This window comes from Corvus hawaiiensis, chromosome 6 (genome assembly GCF_020740725.1).
Source record: "Corvus hawaiiensis isolate bCorHaw1 chromosome 6, bCorHaw1.pri.cur, whole genome shotgun sequence".
NCBI lineage: Eukaryota > Metazoa > Chordata > Aves > Passeriformes > Corvidae > Corvus > Corvus hawaiiensis.
Window position 1 is genome coordinate 17,249,941 of NC_063218.1, and position 24,109 is coordinate 17,274,049.

General features: G+C 39.5%; 1 protein-coding gene across 2 annotated transcripts in view; it reads right to left on the reverse strand.

The window, feature by feature from the left end:
• Positions 1-1,132: 1,132 nt before the first annotated feature.
• KCNK13 (potassium two pore domain channel subfamily K member 13) overlaps positions 1,133-24,109 on the reverse strand; it is a 49,998-nt gene continuing 27,021 nt past the window's right edge. The window contains exons 2-3 of one of the 2 annotated variants that reach the window (XM_048308233.1): positions 17,129-17,205; positions 1,133-2,776 (exon numbers count right to left, since the gene is read on the reverse strand). In XM_048308233.1, the coding sequence (XP_048164190.1) occupies positions 1,884-2,776; positions 17,129-17,205 (970 nt within the window). In that variant the 3' untranslated portion in view covers positions 1,133-1,883. The remainder of the gene's footprint in view (positions 2,777-17,128; positions 17,206-24,109) is intronic. The other variant, XM_048308232.1, reaches the window with a different exon arrangement.

Below are 24,109 nucleotides of genomic sequence, written 5' to 3' on the forward strand. Positions count from 1 at the left end.
GATTTTACATGGATGCAAATATGAAGGGATGCTGTTAAGACTATTCCACTGCTGCACAGCTGAGTTGATGGATATCAAAATTTGGACTAATGACTTCAGCTTGAAGCTTTTCTTGTAACTAAGGACAGCAGGATTTGACTTTAAATCAGGATTTTTACCCCTAATAATGTCAAAAGAGATTGTAATTTTTTCTCTAGTTAAGTACATTTGTTGAATATCTGGGGTTAGCTTATTATATGAAAAGATTCCAAGCTTGTGTTTTCAAATTCAAATATTGATAAAATGAGTATCAAAGTGTTATTCTACAGTATTATAAACCTAGGTAAAAGAATTTTTGGCCAGAATGAAGAAAAAGGCTATGATATTAATTCCTAATACAAATTAAACTGAAGAGGCTATCTGCCTTGTTCTGTATGAGAGAACTACATAATTCCTTAAAATTGCAGTATTCTGAAAGGCTTTCCGACTGTGAGAAAACATTTAGTCCTGATGCATACACTATTCTTTTCAGGGGATCAGGTCCTTGGTGACCAATTTTGCTTATTTACACTCTCATATATTGTTTAGCTTTAATGCATTGCATATTTAAAGAAGAATCAGGAATTCAGTCCAGTCTTCCTTAAATTCTTGCTAGACTTTATATTAATTTAATCCTTTATTTCTCCAGCTACCTAATACAAAGGATGATTTCACTGTTATTAAAGAGCACTTCTTTTCCTGTTTTCATATTCTTCTAACTTGTTGTTATTCTTCTCATTGAAATTTCCTTTCTAGTCATAATGAACACTCAGAGCATTTCATTGAGAAAAACGGGCAGTTAAAGCATTCTCTCTTTCCCTAATCAAGACTCTGTCATTATTATCACTGAAAGCCAGAGAAACAAGTGAAGAATGACAGAGTTACATGAAAGAGAAAAAGGACACTGCCAAAGTGATTCGGTGGTCACAGTCATTTACAATAACACTCTGGATGCTGGTATGGCAATCTAATTGCATACTAAAGCCTGTTGTGTAAACTCAGTTACTAGTTGCATTTCACAATGCTGATGCTTCAGTCACAATTGAGGCGAATACAAACAGAAATTTTGAAAGTCTTTGATTGCTATTGTGGAAAAACTCATACCACTCATCAGTATGTCAATTTTCAATTTAATTTGACTTTTTTGAAACAGAAAGACACAGTGATTCAATTCTAGAAGAAGAAGTGTCCTTGAAAAAAATCATGTTTTGCAAATGAAGAAAATAAAACAAAAGTAGGATAAACTTTTATTCTATCACTTTTGACAGTATCCTCTTATAGGAAAGACTAAATAAATTCTAAAGGCAAAATTCTCTCCTCATTCACAATATAATAGCTCCAGAATATACCTACCACCTTTCATACTATTTTCTATCAAATTAGATCTGCAATATCACAAAGGCTGATTCATCTTTTGGACTCAGATAAGTTACTTCCAGGAAACAGGCATGATGAGAGTAAGACAGAAAGCTCCAAACACTCTCTGAATTAAGAATATTTTCAGTAGACACACTTGGTTTCTTCCCATCCCACAGATTTCTTATCCTGACATCTGTATTTCACATAAACGGAGAAGAAAAGAACAGGACATGGAAATTTTATCTGAAGACTAAATTAAAATCCTCCTGCAGTAACCTGCGTGAGGAGCAGAATGATGGGGAAGAAGAAAGGCTGGGACTGGTGCAACGCAAAAGCATTAAGTGACAGCCCCCAAAAAAGTCAAGAGGTCTTCCATCAGGAGGTATGCTCTTCACATGATCCCACCCTCTGGTGGCACTCTCTCCCTAGCTATTTCACTTGAATCATGTTGTTTCAATATGTGTTGAAATGGTTCGTACTGTTTCACTGTTATTACTGTTATTATTTTACCTATCCACACTTGTCTCTGCCAGTCTGTTATTCATAATTGCTAGAGCTCCAACCCCACCAGAGAATCCATTTTGCTTTGAATTAGAGCTCATTTGCCTTGGATACCCATTAGCAGTTTCTGACAGCTGTTTCTGCATGATGGCCAGTGAGACTTTATTGGAGGCCAGGAAGTCTTTCATGGAGATCATCTCTCCTGACAGACGGCGTCCGTCCGTGTCACTCTCATTGACAACGTCAGTCTCGATGGAGATGTTTCTCCGGCTGCGCACATTTCCTGGCATTACTACATTCCTCCGTGAATGAAATAATCTTCTTTGGCATCTGTGGCAGCACTTGCAGGCCAACTTCTTTAATATCCAGTTTATGGACTGCTTGATGACAATAGAGATCACATTAAATAAGGAATAGATGCAGCATACCCCCATGAGTATGAAGACAAAGTTGCCAAAGCGGTAAAGACCTTGGCTCTCATACCTGATGTTCTGGCTACTGACCAGATCACCAAAACCAATGGTGCTGAAGGCCACAAAGCAGAAGTAAAGTGAGTCAAAGTAACTCCACCCTTCAATCGGTGTGTACATTGCAGAGGCACAGCAGGAAATGATGAGGGATGCTACACATAAAATCAGCATAACATAGTACACGGAGGGCTTCCAGCCCGCCAGGCTGTCCACCTCAGAGGTCCCTGAGCCCCTCCGGCCGTTGTGAGGGAGAACCCCTTTCCTCCTCAGCTGTCTTTCGTGGCAGGACTTCATGACGTAAGCTATGACAGTGATCAAGCGCTCCAGGAACAGGTTAAAGAACAAAATGGTCCCTGCACATCCTATAAGGCCGTAAAATATCAGAAAAATTTTGCCTCCAACGGTGGCGGGGGTGGTCATACCAAACCCTGGAAGACAAAACAGAACAGTTGAAAAAATAAACCTGTAGGTACCATGTTAGGACTTTCATCACATGCAAGACTGATGAACTGGTAGCAAATCCCTGTGGTACAGCTCAAAAACGTGGTTTTTTGAGAAAAAAACATTCTCCCCAGCTGTTACCGACTTGTGCTTGACTATGTCTGAGCTGTAAGGGGAAGGAAAGCAGGCCAGCATTTCCTCCAGAATCAGAATGAAACAAAAAGCAGAATAAAACACACAGGAAGGAAAAGAGTTTAGAGGAGGTCTGAATTTTGGTCTGGTTGCTAGGTTCACACTTTCCCTCTTTGTGCTTTGGACCACTTCCAGGCTTTGGGGTTATCACAGCTGCTTTGTTCTCTCTGATGCTGTTCTGCACCATGGATCTGTCCCAGGGGTGGCTCTTGCCTTCCAGAGATCCATCTGCACCCAGCCTTTGGAACACAAGGTGAAATTTCTCTGAGGCTCACTTGACTCCTGCTGTTAGTGTAGGTTGCATATCACCCAGCACTCACCCCTCACTGTAGCCTGACCATGGAAGCCCAGGCTGGGAGCACACACCAGATGATGTAGCCCCTGACAGGACCAACAGCCCCTCATGAGAGTCCCAGTAGGAGTTAAATATGCCCTGCATCTGACCCTGCTGTCTGTCACCCACTGTCAACTCCTTTTTAAATCAGCATTGCTGAAGTTTTTCTATTTCTCTCTGTCCCACTCCACAGTTCAAGTCTGCACATGGATCTTATCAAAAGTCCTCTCTGGTCTGATTCCCTGTTATGGGATTTCTCAGGCCAGAGGTGCTTCAGTCTAGTCTCAAATATTTCCCATCCTAAAGCCTGAAAATAGTAATTTTGTTTTGGTTAAAGCTGTTGATAAGACAATCTTGCTTTAATAAGATATTACTAAAGAATAAAAAGATGTCCAGAACATCGTTGAGAAAATTGGAGTAACACTCATGACAAAACTTTGCTGTTGTTTTATTAGGATTATTAAATGATTACATAACTGACCAACTGAGCAAAAACAGGTTTTTTTTGAGGAGACAGAAAAATCACAAGAAACACTGGGGGTTTTTTTCTTACGCTTTGTAACTATGACATGCCAATTATGAAATAAAAATGTTGGGCTCTGAGAAGTAAAGGAAAATGTAGTCAGTATGATACACTTGTACTTCAAAGACAAGACAAGAGCAGTGTGAAAAGACCATGTTTCCAACAGTGCTGAACTGCACCCCTCTTCCCTTCACTGGCAACCTGCTTCCAGCACAGATTCCTCTCTAGCACTGGTCCTGCCTCACACTGTGAAGTGACAGCCCTCACCCTCACCCTTCCAGCTCAACCCCCACTAACAGCTCCAAGCGTGGGCTCTCCAAGGTCACGGCACTTTTGTCTGCATCCACAATCAGACACCAAGTGGTCCTACAGGAGGCTCCAGCCTCCTCCTTAAATTTCTGTGCTAGAGGGAGCTGGACTGCGGCTCTGTGGTGTGCCAAACAACACAAGTGAAAAACCACACAGACAAAACCTTCTTTGTGACAAGAACTTTTTCCTGCTGTTGCCTTTGGCACACAAATATTTTCTCTCGCTTTCCACCCTCCTTTTCTGGTCCATGACCTGATCCCCCTATAATTCTAGATTTAATGCTTATTTTCTGTGCAGGCTGGCTTATATGCAAGTCATGACCTCCACCCTGTGGACAGACACATAAAAATCAAGGGACAAGAGGAATCTCTCAGCAGCTGGTGAGATCTGCCCAAAGCAGCTGTGGGGAGGGAAGTGAGGGGCTGCTGTGTCTCTGGGCCGCTACGTCCCTTGAAGAAGAGAAGCAGCTGCAGGCTGGGCAGAGATGGAAAGGTGGGGAGTCCCTGGCCCAGGGTGAACAGCATTAGGGACTGGCAGCCATCTCGCACAGCATAAAGCAAATTCTATGGGAAGAGAAATGCAGTTAAGGCTCACACTCCCAGGGTGATTTTATGCCTTTGCGTTGCTTCCCACAGATCCCTCTCAGGATCCTACCACTGGCATCATGGCCAGAGCCTGAAGTCCTCAGGCTCGTTTTTTTAGTTGACTGGATTTTGTTGCTAGGTCTGTTCTGTAACCCACTAGCAAAGGCTTTACAAAGGTGCTCAATAGGCATTCCAGGGAATTATGGTGAACCATGAGTAAATGACTTAGCGAGCAATTAGGGCACCAATGTGACTCATAGAGCACAACAGCGACAGAGCAAGAAGTTACACTGCAGACTGGGAAGCAAATACGGAATGAAATGATGAAATCATATAAAAGAGGAAGTAAAAGCAGTGGCTGACACTTGGAGAATATTTGAGAATACAAAATTGCTTCTTGTGATGAAGAAAAAAAACAGGACACAACTGCAGGGAAAAAAAGGCAGATGATTTTATGGTATGAGAGAATGCTGATTAAGTTTAGTGAAGATTATTTTACAAGTTGGGTGACATTTCTTGAAAGCACTGTTTCACGTAGCAATTGAGATTATAGTTAATCAAGTGGAAATCAGATCATTCTGAGTTGGGAAAATAGAATGTTTTTAAGGTACTAAAAGGTGTTTCAATCAATTTGTTAGACATGTCTGCAGATACAGCATTGGATTATCACCACTGATACAAATGCATGACAAATCCTAGCTTCACCAGCCCAGCAATGAAGGCAGCATTCTTAGTAAAAATTTCAGGATCCTATTTTGAAATCAGTATAATACTGATTTGCCTGTGTCCCATGATCCATTGACTACTATAAACTAGTGTGATCTTTCCTAATATTCAGCTGAACTGGTCAAGAACATTCCTTATAACTTCAATTTTCCTCCAAATATTGTGGGTTTGTTTTTTTTTGGATTAATATTCTTATTAGTTCTGAATTTCTCTGTAGCAGATGTACTTTTTCAGAGGTTGGAGGAAATTTAAACTCCAAGTAGAGTCAGTAAAAGTTTTCTACACACTGCACATCTCCTATGGGAAAAAAAAATTTTAGGTTTTGTTTTGGCAGCAAAATTTCTATTATGAAGTCTGTTACTGCAAAGCACTCTAAAATTCACCTGTGTGTTTCGGTTATATTGTGTAGATATTCCAAAAGGATACAGCTATGTAAAAAAAAAACTAAAAAGTGAAATCACATTGACAGCATAATATAATCATGCTTCATTTTTTCTTGAAGTAAGTACTGGGTATTAACGGAAAAAAGCAAGCAGCTGCAATTCTTATCAATAGGCAGTTTGATAAGAAGGACTGAGGTCCAACAGGAAGTTCTCCTAAAGCAGAATCATCCAACAGACAGCAAACAGTGAATAACATCAAACAAATATTAATCTCAATCTAACAGTAAAAAGATTATCTTGAAATCTAACAAGAGGAAACAGGCATCAACTGCTTATTCCAGGCCAATATTAGGTCATTTCATCTCTTCTGTTGTGAACTGCTCCAGTGCTACCAACTTCTGTAAGTGTTTCTCCTGGATCATTACCCACACTCATCTCCCTCTGCCTGGTGACACATGGTTTGGCATTTTATGTTTTAATTCTGGATGTCCTGACATTCACAGGTTACATTAATTAAGACTTCAGTTTACATTTCCAGGTGCACCTGGTGCCATGAAAAAGAATGAGAAATAGTTCATCAGTCCTAATGCCTCATGAATGAAGCCTGGGGTGCCCCATATAGCGTGTGTGTAGGGAGACTGGGACAGACATATTGATTTCACAGTTAATTTTAGATTGGGTCTTCCTATTGTTCTGCAAAACATCTCTCTTTTCTGAGAGGTCTCATTTCCTTTTTGAATGTGTGCAGTTCACTCTTCCTGCCCTTCCCACAAAGAGGAAGTAGGTAGAAAGAGGGGGCAACACTATAGCAACAGTGATGAGTCATTGTGATGTTAGAAATATAGATATTAACACAAAACAGCGTTCCAGTTTAGCCTACAGTCAGAGCTCTTTGTGATGTTGTGTCTGTATTCCTAATGTATTTTAGGTTTATTTCTTTTTCTCTGTCAGTTCTGTTTAGACACTCACTGGGGAAATGATGAATTTTCAGTGAAATAGACACTGGATAATAATTGAAGTTCATGATAGGTGTGAATCAAGCTAAATAGGACAAACAATTTCAACCACAATGAAAAAAATCAAGAAAATAGTAATTAGTAAAGAGAAATAGAGGAAGTCTTGGATACCTGCAGAGATGACCCTTCTTTTCTCAAACACATTCTGTACTGAACTATCTACATAAGGATGTTTTGTGCTTCTAAAAGAGACAGAAGAAACTCTAACAGAAGCTGTATTTCAAAGACTTCATTGAGAAAATGTCCTGTACTTTGCACTTTTCCAACACTGTGCAGACACCAATAATTTGGCAAAATTCACTTCTGCCCTGATAACCTACTCTGGTGCTCTCTGAGCAGGATAAGTAGTCCTAATAAAACTACTTCTGCTGGAGTAATTCTTACCTGTAGGGACTCTTGTAGGAACAGCTAAAGGACTCTCAAATCTTGTAACATCACTGCAAGCTTGTAAAATTGTCCTGTTCCAGAAAGGAAGGAGGACATTAAGTCCTTCTTTCCAGAAAGAGAAGAAAAAGACTAATTTCTTCCACTGTATGAGAGGAGATGTCCATGGAAGCAGGCATGGGGCTGTCACAGCTACCTGACAGCAACAAACCGGCACTTAGGTCCAATTTCTGATATGAAGAAATAGAAACACACACCCACACACACATGCACGCAGACACCTCTGATTTCCCATCAGTGGAAGAGCAGTATCTGAACTGGCTGGTTAGACATACATCCATGCATGTTGTCTAAAACATTAATTTCAACATCTTGATCTTCTCTCTTATGAGGAAGGGAGAATGAGCTAGCCATGAAGCTTTCTTTTAATGAAACAATTATTTGACAGAAGAATATTTCACCGGGACAGCCTGGGGTGTGGCATCATTTATTTAATTGCCAATGCTATTTTCTTGTGTGGATGGCTATGTGGTGGGGAAAGGCTCAGCCTGCCCAGGGAGGCAGAGATACATGGCTATAACAACATTCCTGTGTGCTCTATGCTCTTCTGTTTCCAGATTTGTCTGCCCAAGCAACCTCTGCACCTCCTGCACTCCAGAGCCGTAAAACCTGGAAAAATGTCTCCAGGGCTATTTGAGCTGAGTCATAACTGCAGACAGACTGCTATGATGAGTGCTCAGCTGCTTGGTGACCTGGGACCTGCCCTGAGTGCTACTGCTGTACCTGCTATGTCATGCACAGGCAGGCTGAGAGAGATGTAACCTTCTGCAGACCTCCTGGCAGGGTTCAGTCCCTTCCAAAGGGACAAACACTGATGCTGGAACTCATGGTGTAAGATGTCTTGATGAAAAAATATATATATGAGATTTTTTCCTTCTCTAACTTGTTTGGAGACTTGTCACACGTGACAGACAGCCCTCTTGACACTGTTTCAATGAGGCTGAAGAGCTGGTTGGAGATAATACTTTGAGGACTACATGGATGCTGTGCTCTGTCTGTGCCACCATGGGGACAGAAGACTTGTGTAAGAGACTGGGCATAACATTTGTTGCCCTCTGAGAAAAGGCATCTGTAAATGCAACCCTGTAACACAGATGTAGCTTAGTGTCACACCAAGTGTGTGAATGGGACTTCAAGGTTAGAAATGCCAAAACCTTGGGCTTTCACTGATTTGTTCTGGAAGGCATAAGAAAAACTTGTTTTGTGTTAGTGTGTGAGGCAGCGTCTCTGTTTAATACAAAAAAGTTCAGCTCACTGAGAGCCACTGTTAAACTCTGTCTGGAGAGCTGGATGCGTTTTACTACCCTTCTCTCATTTCACTTATAGAAACTGCATGTTCTGCCTTCAGCAGAAACCTACCTTAAGAAAAGCTTCCAATGTTAAGGAATCTAAAAGACATAAGAAGAAGGAATACTAAAGGGACAACATTAAATGAACAATGTCATCAAAAAATCAGTTTTAATAGACACCTTGAGGGGTCTATTGACACCTCTGTTATCATGTCTATGTAGTCCTTAAAGAATACATGACTGTAATTTTCATTATTGCAAGATTTTCACAAAAGATAATTTATGGAAACCTTGCCATTCTGTTTTATATAATTAAGGTTATATTTTTAATTTAAGGTTCACTCCAGGTCTTCTGTAAGAAATGTACACAGCCTTGTTACAGCTGCTGTGTGATCATAAATTCAATGTATAAATGCTTTATGCCTACCTTCAGGTTTCTGTTTATAATTTTTATGTAGTTTTTGATGCTGGAGGTGCTAGGTCTAGTGCCTTTCCATCATCCCTAGATAGATTCATACCTGTGTACAGCTTTTGTGTTACTATAGGGATAGAACAGGGCTCAGTTCTGAAATACCTTACTACTATTTTCAAACTTTGTAACTTGTTGAACAGTCATTTAAAGGTTTTTATTTAGCCTTAAAACATATAAACATTTATCTAATTTAATAACATGTATTAAATTAGTATTTGTATTTAATATTCAATCACATTTTTGTTTTAATATGATGTATGAAAAGGCACTTGTGCCTGTATGTGCCTGGCCCCAAGACAACCTGAAATCCTTGCTCAAATGTACTTAACAGCTTCTGCCTTGGTATGGGTACAGTAATACTGACAAGTGTTAGTTCTGTGGACAAGATTCGCATATATATATGCAAAACGGAAAAATATACAAAATTACATCTGAGTCAGATATATATACATACATAGAAACCGTTTTTTTTGTTGAATATAAACATTTCTTTTCTATTGAATAGTCTGCCTTACTAACAAATAGCAGTAACTTCAAGCCATAATTCACCTTGGCAGGATAATAGTTTATCTGAATCGTGAATGTAATGAACACTGTTTCAAGGGTTTGTTTGCAGTCATTTAGTCTGTGTAAACATGATAACCCCAACTACCATGGAATAGGAGCATAATGCTGTGGGTTCATTAAGCTATGGGTATGCCTACTCTAAAATTTTCCTTTTTAAATCACACAAAGCTGCCCATATTTCAAGAATTTTCAAAGGTTAGTTTAAATTTTCTTACTATTACTTTTATTGTTGGCATGTACAGCTTTTCTCTGGAGTAAATCTTTAGCATGTCTTCTCATTTAGGGGTAAAACTACGGGAACTAAGGCAGGCTTTTTGGCTCCCCTCAGGGGAAAAAACCAAGTGGTGCCTACTTGAATCCTCTTGGTGACCTGAGCTTGGGGACATACTGTTAGTGGAGGCGATTTTGTAAAATTAAAGCTCTTCTCTGGCTTTAAATACCAACAATTTTAAGCAACAATGTCACTTGTGATTCAACTAAAGTAAAAATATTTCAGCTGTGAGTATTAAAAAAGTAAAGAAAATAAAAAAGTCTGCAGTATTACAGGCTGTAAGGAAGCTGGACACAGATAAGAACTTACTTTTGGTAAGCTGAAAAAACAGTGTATGTGCAGGTGTGTTTGTGTGTGATTACATTTTCCTAACCAATTTCAAGCCTTATCTTGATGTCAGAGAGGAAGTTTGGTAGCCACCGCTACCAGAACCACCACGTGCCAAGGACTTCAGCATCGCTACCTCCCAGGAAACAAAAACCTCACCCAGAAAATTAGGTTGGCCTGATGCTTGCATACATCAAACTAAAAGACAGATCAAAGGAGCATAGCATAAAAGACAGTACAGATACTGCTTTAGTTTCTCTGAGACTGACAGAGAGCCCCAAATAACTAAGAATAAAGGAAAAAAAATCATAGTACCCATGCAGGTGCTTCAGGGCCTACAAATATAAAGCAAAGCCCATGAGCTCACACCATATAGGAAAGGCTGTTGGTATTGTGTGTAGTAAGGATTTTTAAATATTCCATATAAAAGCAGAAGCAGATATTAATATTGTAATTACAATTTTAAAAACTGGCAGAGGATGACAGACAACATTATCAGAGATTTCAGTGAATATTCATCACTGGAGAGCTGGTGATGGAGAAATGACAAATCTGAGAGTGGTTGCAATGAGCATATGATGATAAACTTCAACTTTGGTTTTATTAACTCTGAATTCCTTATCCATTAATCTGTGTCTCAAAAGCTAGGACTTATGAAGGGGGCAAAGGCTATTTCTCACTTTTTTGACACTTTGAAAGCAAAAAACTTATTCTGGGGTGGGGGGTGATAGATGGACACTTGGGGAAAAAATCTGAGTTTGTCAAGTAATCATAGAATTACAGAATGGTCTGGGTTGGAAGGGGCCTTCAAAGATCATCTCATCCAATCTCCCTGTTATGGGCAGGGACATCTTCTGCTAGATCAGGTTGCTCAACCTGAATAATGTCAGGCTTCTCCAAAGACTATACCACCTACAAAAAAAGCATTTTTGGCACCAGGTACAAAAATGTCAAGACAAACTTAAGATAACATAACGAAGAAAAAATCAAAGAAATGTAACAACAGTAGAAAGCACAGTGAATTTTGGCTCAGAGAAAAGAGTAAGTCATTGCTGAAACCTTGTGCTGGCTTCTATCCACACAACAGCAAGGCGTGTACCTTCGTTTTTGAAATGTCTGGCATTTTCAAAACATAAAAGCACTTGCTAAGTCCCTGGCTCATGGATGTCCTAAATGTAATGCATATATCCCTTCCTGTGAACCCAGAGACGCTCTTTTAGTGACAGCTCTAGTGGCAAATGTCTGTAAGACAAACATAAATTCAGTGACCAAGTCTACTCACATGATTTTAATGGGTCCAAACATTTATGTAAAACGGGACCTACATGTAAAGTATGACAGGGAGGTTCAACACTGTGCTACTCCAAATCCTCCTAAGCAACTCTGGTTTGCTGTCAAAGTGTTGTGCCATTGCAAATGTAAAAACACCCACAACACAATACCTATTTCAAGGGCTGAATCTCTTCTCATCTATCTGGGTGATGATCAGTCCTGCTCTCTGTGCATCAGACATATTCAAGATCTCAGCATTTCCTTACCCACGCAAACAGTTAAACAAGGACAAGACAGGCATGCAGAGGCAGGGAGAACTGAATGAGATTATAGCAAGATGTTAAGGAGTAGTTAAAAGCTACAGAGCTAGGCATTTTCTGATATAACTGAACAAGTGATGTAGTAAGGGCATTCCAAAATCAGAGAGTGGCTAAGGTTGGAAGGGACCTCTGGAGACTGGCCAGTCCAGCCCCCTTGCTCAGCAGGGCCTCCTTTGCACCTGGTAGGTGCCCAGTTGGATGGGAATTCATCTAGAGGATAAAAGGCATCTCTGGCTTTCCAGTCAGATATTTATAGATTTGTGGAAATAAAATCATACTTCAGTGATGTCTGGAAACTGAGATGTTCATATATACAAAGATAAAACTGCAGTGAATCCTTTCAGAGGCAAAATTGTGAAACTGTTTCTGAAACACTTACGATTAAAGGTTAAATGGCCCATAGTAGCTTTTGACATCTTTATTTAAAGATCTTTATTAAAATTATTCATTTATTTTAATAAGTCTTTACTTACTTTCTCTCTGCTTTATGAGCTTTTTCTCTGCAAGTGGGTTAACTGAATTAACAGCTTTTGTTTGTGAGCAATTACTGCACTGCTGTTGGAAGCGTCAGCCATTCTAGAGGAGCTCTCCTATCCACCCAGAGGTATCTGCGCTACCTGACCCAAAAAGGGAGATTTCCAACAGAGCTTTTGAGAAGACTTCATCTTCTCTGATGACAATTCCTGAATGGAAATGATAAGGCTGAAAAATACAAGAGTAAAAACTTTGTGGGTGAAATGCCTGGCTGAACTTTGAAGAGGTTACATGAACTCTGGAGGGCAATATAGCATGCTACTCATTTTCTTGAAGCCTGAAGGTCATGTCCCGGCCTTCATGCTAAGGAACAGGGATTTCAGAAAGGCCCATCTTTTCAAACATTAGTGTTTAGAGAAGGAAACACATTTTAAAAAGCAGAAAGAGAAATTTATCACAAGATTCATCCTAGAGATTACAGATTATTTTGGAAGATAGCTTTTCCCAGTCTTGTGGAAGCTGTTAAGCCTGGAAGAAGGAAGGTTCAGCAATTGGCAGCTTATGTACAACACTCAGCTTTGCAAATACCTTTTTCACAGATGTGGCATGTTTTACTTGCTACTGTTAATGATGATCAGTTAAATAACTACATTTAATTAAATTTTTTTTTCCTATCTGCTTATGAAAATGGTGAAGCTGAGAAAGCTTCAATAAACTAAATATGTTTATCCAAAACCACAGTAGTATTGTCTATTTAATTCATTAAATATTCTTCCAGAGGAAGAAAAAATGCCCAATTTACTCCAAATACAATCTACTTGTAAATTTCAAAACCCTTGAAAAAATGACAAAGTAAAGTCCTGGGTCTTTCTAGAAGTTTTGAAGATGCCACCTGTACTAGTAATAGGTTTAAGGTTTAAGGGCTTCTAACCTCATCATTCACAGCACTGAACAGCACATTTTGCTTTGGAAAAGACACACATAATTAAATAATAGGATTTCTTAGGACTCTAAGTGTTCAGTGGCTAACTGTGTGAAAAGAAATCTGAAAGTTTTGAGGCCGTTTATCAAGTCCTATGTGCACTAAAAGGACTCTGTGCCATCTTTTGTCTCTCTATAATGGCTTCCTAGAAGCCAAGTCCAAAACAGTTTGCCATATATGAAAAGGCAATAGTGCTTTGATACAGCATACCACGTACATGCTGAAAAATAGGTACAAAATCCTGTGCCACAAAGGACTCTTTTCTAAAATAAAAAGCCTGTTAGTGAAGTACTTGAAGAGACTGAGTCTATCAGACTTGTGAAAGAAAGGTTTTTGAACTACACAGAAAAAAATCACCCAGCCAGGAGCTGAACAAATTAATGCTTTCAAAGTCACAGCAACTTCTTTAACAAGTAGAAAAGTAAGTCACATTCTCCAAAGGAGTTTCAAATGAAGAGGAAAAGATTATGCTTTTACGGAGTGTTTTCAAAAAATTCTCAACACGTATGATAAAGAATGATGTAGACAGAGAAAAATTAACCCGGTTTCAGCAGCATAGGCAGACCACAGCTGCCAAACTCCCACAAGTGCAAAATATAGAAAAAAGCCCTCAAAACAAAAACACACCAGACTGTGCTGTGTGTTGTCAGGAGTATAATATGACTTAAATATATATTAACATTAGAATGTTGAATGACCATATTAGCTGGTCCAGTGCAAAAATATTTTTTGAAATAACAAAAGGACCAAAGAACTGGCTAGTAATTATTCCAAAGAACTCGGCTTCATCAAGGCAATTAGAGCTCATGGGGTGCTGATACTTTAATGAAAACTGTTGTTGACCTGGTGATGCCACATTTTGCTGTGTGCTAAATGTTGCTGCCTTCCAGGATCTTTGGGAACATGTGAAAATCTGTATCACACATACTGGATTTGACAAAACTCACCACTGTCCTTTCCTTTCTGGCCTCCTATAAAATGAAAATTGGCTAAAGTACTTTTTGTTCAGTATATTTATAAGTGTGTGTATATATATGTGTATATATATACATATTTTTAAATACATATTTAAATATGTGATTTTAAAGTTTGACTTTGAATAACGTTTTGCTTTTTAAGTGCCACAATGGATGTTTTCTAAGAAATGGTTAAAGAAAATCTAGCAAAAAAAATAAAACCAGCCACCAGCTGTCTTGCAGTCCCAAGAGTGATGTTTTGCTTACCAACATGACAATAGCATTCTTTACCAGATTATGTCTGGGCTTGCTAAAACATGTTTTTCTATAATCTTGACATGTTTTTGGCTTTATGATTTATCTTTTTCAAAATGCACTGCTAATAGTTCTCCTAACAGAAGAACTGGAATGACAAGCTTTAGGTAATTCAAAAGACCACTTCAGAGGTGGGTCTGTGCAAACTTCATGAAGTTCAGCAAGGCCCAGCGCAAGGTCCTGCACACAGGTCAAGGGGATCCCAAGCACAAATACAGGCTCGGCAGAGAATGGATCGAGATTAGCCTGGGGAGAAAGACCTGGTGGTGTTTGTGGATGAAAAGCTCGACATGGCCTGGCAATGCATGCTTGCAGTCCAGAAAGGCAACCACATCCTGGGCTGCATCAAAAGATGCGTGACCAGCAGATTGAGGGAGGTGCTTTTGCCTCTCTGCTCTTGTGAGACCCCATATGGAGTGCTGTGTCCAGCATTGTGGCCCCCACACAAGAAAGATGGACCTGATGGAACGAGCCTAGAGGAGAGCCGTTAAGTTGATCACAGGGCTGGAGCACCTCTCCTGGGAAGACAGGCTGAGAATGTTGGGGTGGTTCAGCCTGGAGAAGAGAAGGTTCTGAGGAGACCTTACAATACCTCCCAGTACCTAAAGGGGGCTTACAAGAAAGATGGAAAGAGACTTTTGAAAAGGGAATATAGGGATAGGACACGGGGGAATGGCCTTAAAGTGAAGGAGGGCAGGTGTATATTAGATACTAGGAAGAAATGCTTTACTCTAAGAGTGGTGAGACACTGGACAAGTTGCCCAGAGTTGTGGACTCCCCATTCCTGGAAGTGTTCAGGGCCAGTCTGGATGGAGCTTTGAGCAACCTGGTCTAGTGAAAACTGTCCCTGCCCATGTCTGGGGGGTTGGAACTAGATGATCTTTAAGGTCATTTCCAACACAAACCATTCAGTGATTCTATGAAATGATAAATCCTTCTAGTTAAGAAATAAAGCTTCCAGTGCTGTCCATGCTAAAAAGCATTGAAAGTACCTAGTGCAAAATCAAACATAAAATCTATCCTTATTTCAACATTTAATAAATATTCTGGAAGCGCATGCATGGTTCAGGGAAAGAGGAATGAAGATGTCTTGCTGAGTGAATAGCAAATTAAATCCCATTGATCTCTGTGAATGTGCACTGACAGATGAGCCCAAAGACATTAAGACACCCTGCCACCCCAAAAAGTTTTCTTTTGTGTAAGATCTGTTATTGCCCATGTAACACTGATGTTAAGGTGTCACAAGACAGAAGATCTGAATACTTGAACAACCTTTGGCTACCAACGGCAGCTGTTTCATATGCATGTTTTAGCCAATTCATGTTCTCTTCCTTCTATCCTCTGAACAGCAGTTTTCAATATCAGGACCTTTTCAACATTCATTTACAAGACCCACAACTGACAACATAATGATTAAAGTGGAAGATATCTTAGCAGACCTTCTACTGAAGACATCACTAACAAAAACCCTGACACCTTGCTTCAAGAAGTACCTCAGGAATTGTACTGCCAGTAATTGGTCCAGCTGCTTGACCATCTGTGAGTCATTACCACACACCCCACGCAGTATTTGGCAGTGCAAAAGGCCTAGCAATACCTTCACGTCCTTCCCAAAACCTGGTATGGGTGCAGCCTGTAGATTACCATGTTTGCTTAGATCTTCACTGAGCAGGTGAGCTTATTGAAAGTCATATTAATTTCCATTTCCATGTCTAGTAAACTTGTCTTGAAAAAGATCTGCTGTTGGACAGAGGGTCCACAAGCAGAGAAGATAGCTTCTAACATCCACATCCAATGATTGTGTATGCTGAGGGAGTACAAGGGGAATGGACTGATGACTTTGACCTGGTGTGCATTCCCAAATGGCATCATCTCCTGCTGCTTTTGGAATGACACAGGACTAAGGGGACTATTGATCTGGCTTTGCTGGGAATTTTTCTTGTTTTTATAGGAGCTCTGCTTCCCTGCTTGCTCAGTCAGGATTTGCATGTTATTGCAACTCTGCTGCACATTCTATCCTTCCTGCCTTCCATCTTCTCCTTTCATTTTTGGTTAGATGTTATACTTTTTTTGTGTTTCTTAGCAAAAAATTAATTCAAGCTCAGAAAATCCTTTTAACCCTGCTTCATTACTTAATAAAGCATGTATATTAGAAAATAGCTACTATGAAACATCTTAGAAGCCTCTAATTAATCAGCTTCCAGCATTTCATTGAGATTAAACATGACATACTTACTGACACTATAAAAAACAGAGATGAGGGAGGCTGGGCTAACTGACGTCATGCACATGATTGAATTTTGGATACCTCCTACCAAACAAATTTTGATGTGAGAACCAATGTATTCTCATAAAATTATTAAGGGATATTAGCAAACCAGATTTACTTTACTGGATGTCAATTTAAATTTGAGAACAAGATTCTGTGGCTAAAAATACATAGTTTGAATGGCAAATTACTGTAATGTCTCCATACATTATTAGGGTACATGTTTCCCTTCAACACAGAATAATCATGACTACACGTATTTTAGTTTTTGCTCACAACTCAATTATGAAAACACGCAGTGCTCTGTAGATTACCTCCTACATGTCTTGCCACAGCTGAGGCCTTGGAGCTTGTGGGGAAGAGGATGTGCAGTTCTTCCACTCTTGTCTTTCTACAAAACATTCACAATTTCAGTTGAAGACTTTGCCATTTTTACCTTGGAACAATTGTGTCTGAGGACACCTCTGAAGCTTCAGGCAAAGACACCATTTGCTTTGCAGCCCATTCAGCACATGGGATGGTTTTTTTCAGGGACGTTGCTCACCTCAGATTTACTGAAAACATCAATGCTTATGGAATATTACTTTTGGTACATTTGAAAATGCAACTTCAAAAAACCCCAAACTTCCACCTTTTATATATCACCATAAAAAGCATCCTTTTAAGGAGACTGTACAGTTATGCTTCTTATAGTACAATTTAATATTGCTTTATTTGTTCTACTCGGTTAGTAAATTCTGAGGTTTTATTACGGTATCCTCCAATTAATTTTCTTTTAAATAGGCTGAAGTGACTGTTTTTAAACTCAGCAGTGTGAGGGCAGGCAATTCAGCATAGTTACAACTTAGGGATGCGAGCAGGTGTGAGGAAATGACAGATTTATTCCAGTGCTGTAGGAGTAAGCACATGTCAACATAGTCTGCCCAAGGATCAGGTCTTCCACAACACAGTGATACCAACTGATAGAGCATAGATTTCTTTAAAAATGAAACATGCTTTACTGCTTTGGCTTGTAAAATGCTAACACATAATTTTAAAACTTCTGCATCCCCCATTTTACACAACCTTTTGTTGCAGCAGTGCTCTCTTTGGAGTGAGCCAAAGCATACAGTGCTGCCTGTACTGATCCCCGAGAGCTGGGTCAGGCACACAAACAATTTGACAGGCTGAAAAAATTTAAAACCTTGGCTTGACTGCTTTGAGTAGGAAGGTATCTTCTGAGTAAACTTTTCTAACCACTGCACTGGCTAAGGAAAATCTGGGTTCCCACTACTGTTTCCATAAGCTTCTCTTCCATGATTTAGACACCTGCTGTGTATTTTCCAAGTCTCTCTAAACCCCATGTTCTACATGACCAATAGAAATTCACTTTCAGTTTGAGAAGCTATAATATACTTCTATTTTACCATGTTTATTAGAGATCTGCCAAACACACTTCTTTTCTAATTTGTGTTTGAACTTGAGAACAGCAATAGCTGTAAGAACAGTGATAATATAATTCCCACCTATTAAGATAAATTTAAGGGCAATGAACACCAAATAAGAAAATGAAGGCATTATTACCATTGATGGGGGGCAGGCTTGAGGATTTTGAAGCCTCAATCCCCCGTTTTGAGCTGCACCACTATTGTGAGTAACAACATGCCAACTTCAGCTGTTCTTGATCAGAGACCTTGCCACGTCCAGCCTTGTTAATTGCTGTTGCAGTTCTGCTATTTGGTCAAATGGAATTTGTGTAATCTGGTGGGTCAAAAACTACAGAACTATGGTTTCACAAGAACTGGCATATGCTGGGGATGAAGGAAGAAAAGAAAGAGAATGCAGAAGGAGCTTGGAGTGAGGATAAATGACCTGATGTAGAGTGCAGATCTGAGTCGAAACATCCCAATAGTTGAAAGACACTAGGACTTGAATCTCCAGGAACAGACTTGACAGATGCTGGCTCTGTATCCGCAATGGGCACTTTATATCAAATCCTTTATACTTTCACGTGATAGCAAATTTGAGTGCAGGACTCCAGTGGATCACTGTAAGTGGATCCCACCTACCAAGTTCTGCTTGAGCCTGGTTGCTGCAGTTATGCCAGCATCGCCACATAAATATAGAATTTGTCAGCTACACTGATTAAAAAATGTAGCTTTCTCAATTTACACTGATATTTGATAAGAATTTATCTCAGTGGTAATGGCAGCAGAGGCAGCTCTTGCCCACTTGACCCTGGCACTGTCTTTCTTGTGCCAGTGCAGCTGTCTGTAGCCTCACAGTGATCCAAAGGAGAGGTTAAAAATCATAAAATCATAAAATGACTTGGGCTGGAAGGGACCTTAGAGACCATCTCATTCCAATCCCCCTGCCATGGGCAGGGACACCTTTCACTAGACTGGGTTAGTCAGAGCCTCATCCAACCTGGCCTTCAGCACTTCCTGGGATGGGCCATCCACAACGTCTGGGCAACCTGTTCCAGTGCCTCACCATCCTCACAGTAAAGGATTTCTCCCTAATACCTAATCTAAACCTACTCTCTTTCAATTTAAAAATGAACCTTTTGTCAGAGTATTTTTAACCAGTTCAGTCTTGATCCAGCAAATTGCACAATCCCACAAGAAGCAGGCAGGTGTGAGAGAGGAGGTGGTTCTGGGTGTGAAAGGGGTTTGGGAAAATGGGGTGCAGCACTGACTCTAAAGAACATCAGGGATGGGGTTTCCACCAGACCAGCTCCTAGTAGGTAAGTGATTAATCAGATGCTTTTGGTGTTGGATATGCTGCCCTCTCATTCCTGGAAACTGCTGTTTTCTGGAGGTATGTTTCCTTCAGTCCTGCTCACTAGGGGAGGCTCAGAGAGCTGAGCTCTGCCAGTGCTGCTGCTGGCACCAGGGGCCTTTTCAAATGGGTGTTGCTACGGGCAACTCTGTATAGGAGAACACAGGCAGAGGCTGAAAAACCCAGAGGGATGGAGCAGAGAAGAAACAACAGCCCAGCAGGAATGGCTCTCAGAGCAGGTTGTAAATGCTGATAAAACAAAAAACTACAGCCAATGTGTCAACGGTCTAAAAGTTATTTTATTGCTCCCAGAAGTACATGTGAGTTTTCACCCTTCATAAAATGAAGGTGCTGAGGATGGGGAGCAGACAGAGAGATACAGAAGCACAGCAAAGCAGTCAGCTCTGCACCTTCCTCTGCTGTCTTCTCTCCTCTCGTGAAAGATAAGGAGGAGCTGGCATCTGCAGAGGGAGATTTCTTCATCATGATCAATTTACTACCTTCCTCACATCTAACAGGGCACCTTTGTTTTTGCTGTTGTTGTTATTTTGTACCCATCAGGGGAATTCACATTTAGGTTCTTTTAGAGAAATTTAGTTTCTCTTGCAGAGCATGTGACAGGAATTTGTACAAGCAAGTTTAACCTGAGCAGTTCAGCTCTCCAGGAAAAGAGCAGGTTACCCTTCTGTGTGACCCTTCATTGAAGAAAAATTTTCATTCTTTCCATTACCACAAAAAGTAGCAGAAATAGCTATTATACATCTGAGTTTAAAAGCTGACTTTTACCTCCCGTTCTTTTGCAACTGTATTGAGAAATGTAAGATGGACAGCTCCATGCATGCCACCAGGCCTCAGCTTTGTAACCTTTCCATGACTATAGCAATGAGCCAGAAAGCACTGTAAAAGTAAGATAACAGGTATGTATGCCAATGCTACTGCTGGCAACCTGTGGCAGTGTTTTTCCTGTGTCCTCCAGTTTGCCTTTTCCTGCTGTCCTGGTCTCTCCTGTGGATACTGATGCAGGGGAACCAGGAAGACAATACTGCTGCTTCCCTCTCAAAGGCCACCTGGTAAATCAAATAATTGATTTTTCTTACTTTAATACTCCATCCCATTGCTGTTTCCTTTCTTTTCCCAGATCCAAGATACCACATTAGCTTGCTTGCCTGTTTTATTTTTCCTTAGGCACTTTGCTGACAGAAGTCCAGGCAGTTCAGGAGGAGGGGGAGGAACTAGGACATTACACAAATAGTCTCCTTTGCAACACACTTGTTCAGATTAGACTCCATCCACCTCTGTTTTATATGACGGCAATTCAGCTAAATCAATCTTTTTTTCAAGTACGGCAAATTACTCACAAATCCAAGTAAGACTAAAGTCTCCTGGGATCTTATTCAGCCAAACATTATTTATGTGCAGCTTTGAGTTTCGTGCTTTATTTATTTATTTCTAAGGCAAGAAATTGACTGCAAAAATAAACAAGAATTTGTCCCAAAATTTGCAAGGAGGGCTTTAATAACTTATCATATCATACCATTTAATTTATTCTTCTATTTGCCAGAGGATAGAAGAAAGCTCTCTGAAGAAGTCATAGTAAACAGTCATTGACAGTTTATATTTCATTTTTTCAGTAAAGGATAACTTTATCCAAGCCAAACTTCAGTAAGTTGAACTAAATCACATCAGAACTGTCACATTTTCAGGTCTCCAAATATTTCCCATCATCTTTAAACAGATACAGTAAAAGTCTACTAGCAGCTCATAGAAACCTGAGATGGCTTCTAAGTAGATGTGATTCTACCTAAAGACAACATTCAGCTCTCCTGCTCCTGGTTTTTCTCTTCTCTCAATACAAATCGAAACCAACTCAAGCATTTATTTTTCTTCATTGTTAATTCAGCTCTCCTCCTCCTGTTTTTTCTCTTCTCTCACTTGATACAGGCATAATTTGCTAGAAATGAACAATCTTACATTCTTCACATTTTAAGATTCTCCCCCCTACTATTTATGTGCAGGTAAACTAACTGGAACATTGCAAGGGAGAATTACAGCTTTGTACACAAAACACAGAAGAGAACAAGATTCCACTTCAAAGCAGATGCACAGCACATGTGCATCCACAGATGGAACACTGTGTTTTAGCACACTGGATAAAATGCAATATTGACACCAAGAATTAAGAAGTAGTTGCTAACATTTCCCACTGTAGAACAAGTGAACAGTTCCATCAATACAAGCTTGGTTTTGCCAATTTAAAGTAACAAGATGCAGGAAATTGCCACATTTACTCTTCACAGAAAGTTAACTGTCTCTTCATGGGTGATGGATACTTTTGAGTTCTTTTCACACACTCTAAAATTTCTCCTTTTCTGACAAAACTTTCTCCTGCCTTCCAGGATGAATCCCACTGAGTGTCAACGAGCAATATTGTACTGCTATGAAGGGATGCTTCGTTTGAGCTTGACAGATAGAAATTAGAGCCTTTCAAGGGAATATGCACAGATGGTGTGTGGCTTATGCCTTGAAAAAAGTGAAGTGAAGACAGGAAACATGAACTTCAACTCTTTTAGAAAGAAATGCAGTTGTTGACGGCATGTGCAGATAAGAAGCGAGTGTGCAATGTGTGCAGTAAGGCTGAGTCTCAAAGACTTCCCCTTGAGCTTCTGACCAAAATGTGAATGACTGAAAATACTGTCACTACTTCCAAAAACTGGCATATTTGCTTAGTTTATCCTATGGTGAGAAATTGTGGGCTTGAAGCTATGACAAATTGCAGTGCATGTCTTTACTTCGAGAAATGAATAAACGTATGGATGGCCATTCAATCCCACTGATGATTCTTCATTGCACTTTCAATTGCAATGTCTGGATCTGAAATTTTCTTTCAGTGATACAGAAGCCTGACCTTCTGTGCTTTTTATTTTTTCAATATATTTTATATTTTTTATACTTTTAATGGTCTAAACTGATCCTGATATAACTGGTTCTCTCAGTCTACAATACAAATCGAAACCAACTCAAGCATTTATTTTTCTTCTTCATTGTTAATTACACAGTCATAGACTACTGAAAGTGAGAAGAACAACAAGAAAGCATTTCATCTGTGGGTCTTCAGAGGGTTTTTTTAGTTAGTTTGCAGTTAGTGAAAACAAGTGAGTTCTGCTTTTACATCTGGGCAGATTCCTGGGCAGCAATATACAATGCCATAATATTTTGGCTGCAAACACTACAGAAAAGTGATGATTTAAAAATATTTCCATTAAATAATCACCATGTCTGCTACAATAATGTGTTTATCAGCATATGGAGTGGTAATAAAAGGCTAGAGTAAAACATTAGACTAACATTCTTTCTATTATTTAGAGTTCTATTTTAGAAGCTGGAGACAAATATCTTCCACAGAGCATCTTCTCATGTAGTTTGATGCCTAGAATGCAGAGAAATATGGAAGGAGTCACTTTTCCCCCTATGTAGCACATGAAGTTCAGAAAACCTGACACATAAAAACAGCAAAAACTGTTCGTGTCTGAAAGGGAGCACATTATGTAAGATAGGAGATTATGTTTAAAGCAACAAAACTGTTTAGATTAAGAAAAGAAATAGTTGTTTACTTGGAATTATATCAATATTCTTGCTGTCAATACTTATTGACATGGGAAAGTAATGAAATTCTCAGCAGGAAAAAAAACCCCTTCTTCCTAAATTCTAAAGGAATGAATCTCTGTCAGTGCTGATGGACAAATTCTGCCCTAACTGCAACAGCTAAAATGAAAGAAACACTGAAAGTCTAAGCCGGTCAAATGATACAAACCCAACTGCTAGACTGGCTGTATCTAAAATCACTTTTCTGTTTCTCATGCAGTCACAAAAGCATCACAGACCCCTCCTTTTTCCTAAATTAGAATGATCTCTAGACTTTTCTTAGAAAAAAAAATCTCATGATACCCTATTATTTTCATGACTTTTTCCTAAAAGCTCTATCTTCTTTCTCTACTCTTTGTATGTAGCTTGAAGCAAGAAAGACAAAGCATAAACTTGATCAAGGGAGAGAAACCTGGTCTTTTTAATATATTTCAGGTGTTCTATTAAAGAAAAAAAAAGACAAAGTGAAAAAAAACAAGCAATGAAGCAGGATATTAAAGACAGACTGTCAGAACAAATGATTCGGTCCCCCCACATTACTTACTTTCAAACCAGGTGAGGCACAAAATTTACAAAATATTTCCTAATAATTTTAAACCTGTATGGGGTAACTAAAAAAACCCATTCCATTGGGTGAAGTATACAAAATCCCGTGCATTTGGAGTAAAATCTTGGCTTGGCTGAACTCAGTGGCAAAGAATCACTCTGAAAACTGCAGAAGCTAATGAAATGATGATTCACAAGGCTTTCACACTGGTATTTGCTTGTACTTTTCATAACTCATAAACTCAAATATTATATTCCATTATGTATTCCATTGGAATGGAAATAGAATGTACATTCTACTGTGATTAAACTGAATCTCGCTGGAGTTGTATTAGATAATTAAGCAT